Below are 10050 nucleotides of genomic sequence, written 5' to 3' on the forward strand. Positions count from 1 at the left end.
GAGACCAAACCAGGGCCTCATGTACCCTGAGCTGCTAACTGAGCTCTAGAGCGCCAGTCCCCTCCCTCTAATCTTGTTTTTTCAAAATGTCTCACTCTCGCTGTCGAACCCAGCTGGCTGGCCTGGAACTCACTCAGTAGACCATGCTATAACTTGTGGTGATCCTCCTGCTCCTGCTAGTGGAGTGTTGGGATTGCAGGAGTGTGCCACCATTCCTGTCTCCTTAGTCTTGAAGACTCGCCTGGAAGGACAGGACTAGAGATGGCTTGGGGTTTTCAACTTTGTTGGGTCACAGACTCTTTAGGAATTTGGTGAAAGCTGTGGAGTACCTTCCATCAAGTACACACCGTACTGTTTGAAATCTCAGTTTCAAGTTGCTAACGACTCGCTCCCCAATCCAGCCACGGGCTTTTGTAAGGGTTCCGGAACCCCGGGCTAAGAGTTCCAGACTATAAAGTCTCTGGTGCATCCTGTTTCCTTTCTCTTCACCTCTTTTGCACCTTCCCTGGGGTGCAGATGAGTCCGATGGCGGACGGGACTGCGGTCCCCATGGGCTGTGTGTCTGGTTTCCTCCTTCCCAGAGCTACCACCCAGTGGCTTTAGTATCCTGCACACCTGGCCTGTTCTTGAACATCAGAGGCATAAGGAAAACTGAAACTGCTGGTGACCTCCACCAGAAGGACTCCAAGAAGGAAGCCACCCTTGCTCCCTGCAAGCCCATGTCTGCGAGGCACTACAGTTCTGTCCCTGACCTGAGGAGTTCAAATCCCATCAGCTCTGGGACAGAGCTCCGAAAATGCAATTCCACAATCAAGGAAGTGAAGTCGGCCGATTCAGTGAATGTAGTCAGCAATGGCCTGGTAAGTCAAGAGCCGTGCTGAGGGGTGGAGGGGCTTTCCCTGTCCCTAAATTGTAGCTCTTTGAGTACCCACTGTTGCTACTGGAGTCTCAGTTTCCCTGGTTGTGGAGCTGACACAGTAGGATGGCATTACCTGCTGGAGGGTAAGCCTGGAATGGCTTTGAGGAAGACTCTTCCCCACCTGCTTTCCTAGGCAGGTTTCTGCCTTCATGCTCCTTTTCTCCGTGGGGGTGGGGTGGGGTAGGGGTGTCACAAATCTAGGTGCTGTCAGCACCGTGTGCCGGGCGGTGGTGGTGCACACTTTTAATCCCAGCACTCAGGAGGCAGAGGCAGAGGCAGGCAGATCTCTGTGAGTTTGAGGCCAGTCTGGTCTACAAGAGCTAGTTCCAGGACAGGCTCCAAAGCTATAGAGGAACCCTGTCTCGGAAAACCAAAAAAAAAAAAAAAGAAAAAGAAAAAAAAAAGAAAAGAAAGGGCCCTATCTCAAAAGCAACAACAAAAATTTAGACTCAAATCACTTAAACAAAGAATGTGCCTTGGGGCTCCATGACCTTGGGTTTGGCAGAAATTGTCTAGGATAGCAGCAAAAGCATTAGACAAGCAAGACTTGTCTGAACTTAGACTCTTGGCAAAAACAACAATAAAGAGAGTAAAAAGTTGACCTACAGGGGCTGGAGAGATGGCTCAGTGCATAAGAGCACTAACTGCTCTTCCAGAGGACCACATGGCAGCTCACAACTGTCTGTAGCTCCAGTTTCAGGGGGTCTGATGCCCTCACACAGACACACAAGCAGGCAAAACACCAATGCACACAAAATAAAAATAAATGATAAAGTTATTGTATGCTAATGGAACAATGCTTGGGTTATCCTAGAACCAACTTTTTTTTTTTTTTTTGAGACAGGGTTTCTCAGAGATCCGCCTGCCTCTGCCTCCCAAGTGCTGGGATTAATGGCGTGCGTCACCATCGCCCGGCTTTTTTTTTTTTTTTTTTTTGAGACACTCTATGTAGCTCTGGCTGTCCTGGAACTCACTATGCAGACCAGCTTGAATTCATAGAGATCTGGCTACCTCTGCCTCCCGAGTGCTGGGATTAAAGGCGTGTGCCACCACCACCCGGTTTAGGATTAATTTTTAAAAATTGTGTGCGTATGTGTATGTGTGTGTTTGCATGTGCATCATGTGTGCCAGGTGTTCACAGAAGAGGTTATCAGATCTTGTGGAACTGGAACAGCCAGTGCTCTTAACCACCGGGCCACCTCTCCCGTTACCACCGGGACCATTTCCGCCCTTTCTTTCTAGAGGAGCTAGAAGGGAGTCCTCCACCTCCTGTAATCTCATTCCAGGCTGTTTTCTCTTTCAGCCCTTAACACCTGTAGAAACTTCCCCAGAACCCACAGCCCAGCTCTCAACCTCTCTGGAATCCCTGGCCAGCCTGAGCCTGACCTCCAGCCCTGAGTGCAGCAGTTCGGAGAGTGTCCACACGGTCTCCTGGAAGGGCAAGCAGTGGAGGGCCCCCCAGAAGCTGGTCCAGGAGAAAAAATCCAAACCTCCCGTGTCTTCCAAACCCAGGAGTTTGGACGTGAGTTTGACCCTGATCAAGAATGAAGTGAGGCGGCAGCACCTGATGTCAGAGATTCTGCAGAAGGTTCAGATGAAGAAGAGGCGCTCCTTGTTCCCGGCCCCCAAGTCACGTGAGTGCTGGAGTGTCCCAGCTCCTATCGCTGGGACAAAACGACTCCTGTCATTAGCTTCTGGAGAGAATATTGTTTGCAGGCTCATGGCTTTCGAGGTCTGCGTTGGTGATGGGGCAGACATCGCTTTAGGGTCTTGGATGTGAGAGTGTCTGGACAGCAATGGTGGGGAGCGGAAGGGGAATGAAGCTCACCCATGGCTAGCCACTGTAGGTTCCGTTTTCCCTTAGGAACATCGGGTAACTAAACCTTAACTCTAGCATCAGGGCCAGGTCAGGTGGGGCATGCCTGAAATATCAGTAATCAGAATCAGGGGGTTGAGACAAGAGGACCATGAGTTTGCAGCCAGCCTGAGCTACACAACAAGACACTTTCTCAAAGAGATAAATAATGGCCAGCACCCATGCTGGATGGCTCAGAACTGTCTGTGTAGTTCCAGGGCCAGGATAGTCAAAGCCCTCTTCTGGCCTTCTTGAGTACCTGTACCCAAGTGGTTCTCATATAGACGTGTGGGTATATACACATCGTAAAAACAAATAAAATTTATTTTAATTAATTTTATTTCTTGGTTTTATGTGTATGGGTGTTTTGTCTACATATATATCTGCATACCACGTTTGTACCAGATGCCTTTGGGGGCCAGTGGGGACCAGAAGAGGGATTGGCCTGACAGATAATTACAAGCCACTCTATGGGTGCTAGGATTTGAACCTGGGTTCTCTGGAAGAGTAGCCAGTGTCTCACCTGTTGGGCTATAGCTCTAGCCCCAACAATTTTTAATTTTTTTTTTTTTTTTGGCGGGGATAACAGGGTTTTTCTGTGTAGCCTTGGCTGGCCTGTCTGTAGAACAGGTTGACTTCAAACTCACAGAGATCCTCCTGCCTCTGCCTCTCTAGTGCTGGGATTAAAGGCCTGTGCTACCATTGCTTGGCATTAAAATTTTTAGAAAAATAAATAAAAATTAACAGGACTGGTGAGATGGCTCAGCAGATGAGAGGGTGTTTGCCACACCACCCTGGTGACCTGAGTTTGATCACTGGAACCTACATAAAGGTGGGTGGGTGGGAAGAACTGGTTTCACAAAATTATTCTCTGACCCCCACTTATATATTGTAGCATGCTAACCCACGCATATGCCCACATACACAACAATAATAAAGTATTTTCAATTATAAAACTAAAGGTTGGAGAAATGGCTTAACAGTTAAGATCATTGGCTATTTTTGACACACCCACAAGGCTGCTCACAACTGTCTATAACTCCATCCTAGGGAATCTGATGCCCTCTTTTGGCCTCTGTGGGCATCAGGCAGACATCAGGTGCACAGACAAACATAAAGGCAAAACACCCACATACATAAAAATATAAAAAAAATTACTAAAAACAATCACAAAACTAGCAATGGCAAATTCAAACTAGTGCAACATTAGAGAGAGAGGAACCGGTTGAAAGAAGCCCCAGGTTTGGGGAGTCCCAGAGCAAGAGAAGGGTTAGATCCTTCTCTCTGTCTGATGATGGAGAAATGGCCCATACTCTTTCTTTTTTAATTTTTTAAAAATTATTTATTGGGGGCTGGAGAGATGGCTCAGTGGTTAAGAGCATTGCCTACCCTTCCAAAGGTCCTGAGTTCAGTTCCCAGCAACCACATGGTGGCTCACAACCATCTGTAATGAGATCTGGTGCCCTCTTCTGGCCTGCAGACATGCAGACATACAGACAGAATATTGTATACATAATAAATAAATATTTTTTTAAAATTACTTATTTAATGTGCACTGATGTTTTGCCTGCATATATGTCTGGGTGAGGGTGTCAGAGCCTCTGGAACTGGAGTTACAGACAATTCTGAATTGCCATATGGGTCCTCTGGAAGAGCAGCCAGTGCTCTTAACCACTGAGCCATCTCTCCAGCCCCTGACCCATACTCTTTATTAAAGAGTCTCTATCCCCATTGAACCAAAGAGTTAATAGAGTGCTGGCTGATAGTCAGTATTCCCAGCTCTTGTTCACATGAGACCCATTGTCTGTGCCAATCTTGGGCCACAGAAACTATGTGAAGGAAGGAGCAATGGCTGACTCTGATACCAAGACCATTGGGAGCCTCGTGGGAGGTGGCCTTCGCCAGGAGATTTTGCTAACTGTAGCAGCACAAGTTGATGATGCCAATGACTTTACCTTTCCAGAAAACCTGTCCTTGCCCAAGGAGTGGTGCTCCCACAGCCACAGCTCTGGCAGGAAGAGAGAGATGGATGTGCCCTCCGTCCTCCTCCTGCAGGGCTCTCACAGCCATGCCAAATCTCTGAATGACCTTCTAGTAGTTGCCACTCAGGCCCGGCTGGACCCTCGGCCTAGCAGAAGCCATTCAGGTACAAGGGACCCAGGTACGACAAGGGACCCAGGTACGACAAGGGACCCAGGTACGACAAGAGACCCAGGTACGACAAGGGACCCGCGCACACAGGACCCACAACACACTGCCACTGCCTGACTCTGGTCAGAAAGGATGTGAGAGCTCAGGTAGGTGCCCCCCCCTTCTTCCCTGGATAGGTTGGTGCGCTGTCCATTCTTCTCTTGATCTTTCTGGAGTGTTGAGTATGTAAGAGGGTGGATGGATTGATGGAGACCTATGCGTGAGTCAACAGCTGAGATTCTCCTCAAAAGATGACCCTGGCTTGGCCTATTTCTATAGTGCTGACCGCCTCTACCACGAAGTGCACTTTAGATGGCTGTTGTCAGATAAGGCTGGCCCCATAATGAGAAGAGAAGGGACAAAACGACAGGAACCTGGTGTCTCCACTGTGTGGGAGGGTCAGGGAGACCGTAAGGAGTGCTCTTTCAAAGCCTAGGTGTCTCTGAAGGAACGTCATATACAAAAATCCATGAGAAGAGGCTAGCGCTGCTCAGTCACCCTCATTCCTGCCACAGAAACGAGATTGTTACCAGATATGCTGCCCTGACCCCCTGGGCGTCGCCTGGGTGTTTGTGAAAACACATGTTCTAGAGCCAGTGAGCTGGCTCAGCACATAAAGCATCTGCTGTCAAGTCTGAAGACCCGAGTTTGATCCCTGGTACTCACATAGCGGAAGGCGAACACTGGTTCCTGCCAGTTATCCTCTGCCCTCCACAAATGTGACTCCCACAGTGATGTAATGAAATTTTTAGTGCATATTTCAGCTCAGATAGCGGCTTGTGCCTGTGTTCCCTGCCTCGTGGTGCTGAGGCATGGGGAGCAGCAGCTCTATGAGCAAGCAAGGGATAGACGCCACAAGACCCGGTAAAATGAATTTTAAAACGCAGCAAGGGAGCCAGGAGTTGAGTGTATAGGTTTGTAATCCCAGCACTTGGAAAGCAAAAGGCAGGAGGATCACCACAAATTCAAAGCCAGCTTGGTTTACAGAACAAATTTCAGATCAGCCAGGGCTACAGACTGAGACCCTGTTTCAAAGAAAAACAGGCCTGGTGGTTCACAGCTGTGATCCACGCTCCAGGGAAGCATCGAAGATGGGAAGTAAAAGAAATCCAAGGATGGAGGCTGGAGAGATGGCTCAGAGGTTAAGAGCACTGACTGCTCTTCCGGGGGTCCTGAGTTCAATTCCTAGCAACCACATGGTGGCTCACAACCATCTATAATGAGACCTGGTGCCCTCTTCTGGCCTGCAGGCATACATGGAGGCTGAACACTGTGTACATAATAAATTTTAAAAAAAAGAAAGAAATCTAAGGATATTAAGACCAGTCTAGGCTGTGGTAGACCCTGTCTCAAAAAAGGAAGAAAACGGGAAGTCACAGATTCCACTAAAAGCTTTTTATCCATGTTCAGGCCCAGGAAGGGGGCCTCTGGGTACAGGTTCTTGCCCACAGGCCTGAGGCCCCAGTTGAATCACCAGATCCCACAACCTGACAGGAGAATGGCTTCAGGAAGCTGTCCTTTGACCTCTACATATGTGCCATGACATGAACACACACACACATAAACACATGCACAAAATAAATACAAGTTTAAAAAAAAAATTGGTGTTTTGAGACAACCCTGGATGTCTTGAACTCATTCTATAGACCAGGCTGGCCTCAAACTCACAGAGATCCACCTGCCTCCTGAGTGCTGGGATTAAAGGCATGTGCCACCACTACCCAGCCCCTCAAATTTTTTTAAAAAAAGAGTTTAATTATTTACAACTTTTAGGGCTGGAGAGATAGCTCAGTGGATAAGAGCACACCTTTAATCCCAGCACTCAGGAGGCAGAGGCAGGAGGATCTCTTGTAAGTTTGAGGACAGCCTGGTCTACAGAGCAAATTCCAGGACAGGCTTCAAAGCTACACAGAAAAACCCTGTCTTGAAAAACCAAAGGGGAGAGAGAGAGAGAGAGAGAGAGAGAGAGAGAGAGAGAGAGAGAGAGAGAGGAAAGAAAGAAAGAGAGAAAGAGAGAGAGAGAAAAGAGCATTGAATGGAAGGTTAAGAACTTAAGAAACCTGGCTGCTGCTCTTCCAGAGGTCCTGAGTTCAGCTCCAAGCAACCACATGGGGGTGGCTCACAACCATTGATAGTAAGATCTGGTGCCCTCTTCTGGTGAGCAGGGATACAGACATACATAATAAATTTAAAAACTGAATGAATAAATAAATCTTTAAAAAAATCTTCTAGTCTTTATTTTTATTTTATGTGTGGGTGTGTTTTGCCTGCATATATGTCTATACACCATGTTCGTGCAGCACCCTTGAGTCACTGTGTGGGTGCTGGGAACTGAACTCGGGTCTGCAGAGAGGCTAAGTAACTACTGTCCAAAAGCATGCCGCCACTGCCTCCTCTTTCCTCCCCTTTAAAAAAAAAAAAAAGCATTATTATTTCAAGAAATTGCTTTGGACAAAGTCACACTAGTTTCAAGCTCCCCGTCCTCCTATCTCTGTTCTTCAAATGCTGGGCTTACAAATCTGTGCCCTGACATCCAGGTCTTGGCACACAGCTTCTTTGTTTTTAGTTTTCTTTTCTTTTCTTTTTTAATTTATTTATTTTTACTTTATGTGCATTGGTGTTTTGCTTGTATGTATGTTTGTGAGAAGGTGTCAGATCTTGGGGTTACAGACAGTTGTGAGCTGGCATGTGGGTGCTGGGAATTGAATCCGGATCCTCTGAAAGACCAGCTTGTACTCTTAACCACTGAGCCATCTCTCCAACCCCTTCTTTTTTTTTTTTTTTTCCAACCCCTTCTTTTTGGGTTTTCAAGACAGGATTTCTTTGTATAGTTCTGGTTGTTCTAGAACTACCTCTTTATACCAGGCTGGCCTCAAACTCACAGAGATCTGCATGCCTCTGCCTCCCAAGTGCTGGGATTAAAGGTGTGAGCTACTACCACCCTGCCATGTTTTTTTATTAAAACATTTTTTTTCATACAATATATTTGATCATGTTTCTCCTCCCTCAACTCCTCCGTCATCTTCTGAACCTCTCTTGCCACCCAATTTTGTTCTTTCTCCTTCTCAAAAAACAAAACAACAACCAGCCTGGTCTACAAGAGCTAGTTCCAGGACAGGCTCCAAAACCACAGAGAAACCCTGTCTCAAAAAACCAAAAAAAAAAACCCAAAACCAAAACAAAACAAAACAACAACAACAAAAAAACCAAAAAACCAACCAGCCAGGTGATAGTGGTGCATGCCTTTAATCCCAGCACTCGGGAGGCAGAGGCAGGGGGATCTCTGTGAGTTCAAGACCAGCCTGGTTTACAGAGTGAGTTCCAGGATAGGCTCCAAAGCTACAGAGAAACCCTGTCTCAAAAAAAAAAAAAACAAACCAAAACAACAACAAAAAGCACCAAAACAAACAAACCCTACAAAAATGAAAATCAAACAGGGAGAAGACCAATAAGACAAGAGTGCCAAAACAAAACAAAATGAAACAAAAATCCAAAAACACCACCGAGTTTGTTTTATATTGACTAACTGCCTCTGAGCATTGGGCCTGCACTGGAATATGGCTGATAAATCCGGTGAGACTGCATTGGAGAATACTGATTTCCCCTTTTCCAGCAGGCATGAACTGCAGGCAGCTTCTTGGTTAGGGAGGGGCCCCGTGTGCCCTTGTCCCTATTAGGTGTGCAGCTTTTAACCAGTACTGTACGTTGTCTGCAGTCGGCCGTCTCACCTTTTTTGACGATTGGTATCAAATGTCCGGGTGGTCAGGCTGTAGGTGACGCGGGTGGTAGTTACCCGGGTAAAATGAGTTCCTGGTGCACGGGATGTGACTCCTGAGCACCTCCTGATTCACTAGGTAGAAATGATGACGATGACTTCAGGGCTGGGGTGTGGCTTAAGTGGCAGAGCACTTGCCCTGCTTTATCCTCAACTTCACAAAGAGGGAAAAGGGGGGACTAATTAGCTTTACCATTCCAGAGGCCTTCGTAAAAGATAACCTAAGAAAAATCTTTGTTTTTTTCTCCTTTCTAGAATCAGAGTGGGTCTTTGCTGTTTTTCCTTTCCTGCCTCTTACTCCAGGAAATGATTTGTCTTCAGCCAGTATCTTCAGAATGGACTGGAAGATTCATTCCCTCATCTAGAAATTCTGGTCTGAGAAATAGGTCTCATTGGCACCTTTGAGGACAGCGGCCTTTCGTACTGTCCCTTAGTTCACAGTGCTGCCTGTGGGACCAGGACTTCTAGGGATTGAGTGCTGCTCCCCTAGAACGGTTGCCTCAGCTGTGGAGCGCCTCTGGGTCCCTCACACGATGACCACTGTCATCCAGAACATTCCCCCAGGCTAAGCAGCTTGAGGGAAGAGTGAGGGGAGGACTCCCTGTCTCCAGGAGTCCGGAGCCCTCATTCTACCCGCTGGCCTGTGTTAGTCCACCCTTCCCTCTAAAGAAAAGAAGGCAGAGCTAGGACCGAGTGTGGTGCAATTCTGAGTCTTGATGGAAAGAATCAGGACAGTTGCAAATTCACTAGCAAAAGCGGTCATCTCCTTGCAGCCGCCCAAAGGCCTGCCACCTCGGGCCCCAGGCTGCCTCTTGCTGCCACCTCCCCTTCAGTCTTGCTGGCAAAGACGGGTAGTGTGAGAATGCCTAGCCTGCAGGGGATGCTTCCATTGACCTGCAGAAACTATATATCTTCCCTCATGTTTACATTAATAAAATAAATTGCCATGCTCGATACTAGGAAGGAGCCTGGTCCAGAATGGGAGGCGGGATGGTAGTTCCCTTGGGCACCGCTCACTGATCTACTGAAATATGCCAGGAGCTTTGGAAGACTTTTTGGCATGGATTATCCACGGGAAGCCCTGTCCTTTTGTTAGGATCCAAGAGCCTGGAGTAACCTTGTCTGCTGCAGAATGGAGCCCCCTCTCCTTCCATCAAGCAAGAGAAAGCTAGTTTCCAAGTGCAACAGCTTGTCCTACCTGCTAGCTCTCCCTACATTCTCTAGAATGTGACATGAGGCCTTTGTCTCCTTTGCTCCTTCTGGAGTTGGATCTAGGGGAGGAGGGGAAGGGTTTTGTAGGGAAGTATGGGG

At 47.5% G+C, this 10050-nt stretch overlaps 1 protein-coding gene across 1 annotated transcript in view; it reads left to right on the plus strand.

The window, feature by feature from the left end:
* Ttll6 (tubulin tyrosine ligase like 6) overlaps positions 1–9070 on the plus strand; it is a 35126-nt gene extending 26056 nt beyond the window's left edge. The window contains 5 exon segments of the mRNA XM_057774110.1: positions 582–860; positions 2223–2553; positions 4738–4935; positions 4990–5071; positions 8995–9070. Of these exon segments, the coding sequence (XP_057630093.1) occupies positions 582–860; positions 2223–2553; positions 4738–4935; positions 4990–5042 (861 nt within the window). The 3' untranslated portion in view covers positions 5043–5071; positions 8995–9070.
* The last annotated feature ends 980 nt before the right edge of the window (positions 9071–10050 follow it).

This window comes from Chionomys nivalis, chromosome 7, assembly GCF_950005125.1.
Source record: "Chionomys nivalis chromosome 7, mChiNiv1.1, whole genome shotgun sequence".
Taxonomy (NCBI): domain Eukaryota; kingdom Metazoa; phylum Chordata; class Mammalia; order Rodentia; family Cricetidae; genus Chionomys; species Chionomys nivalis.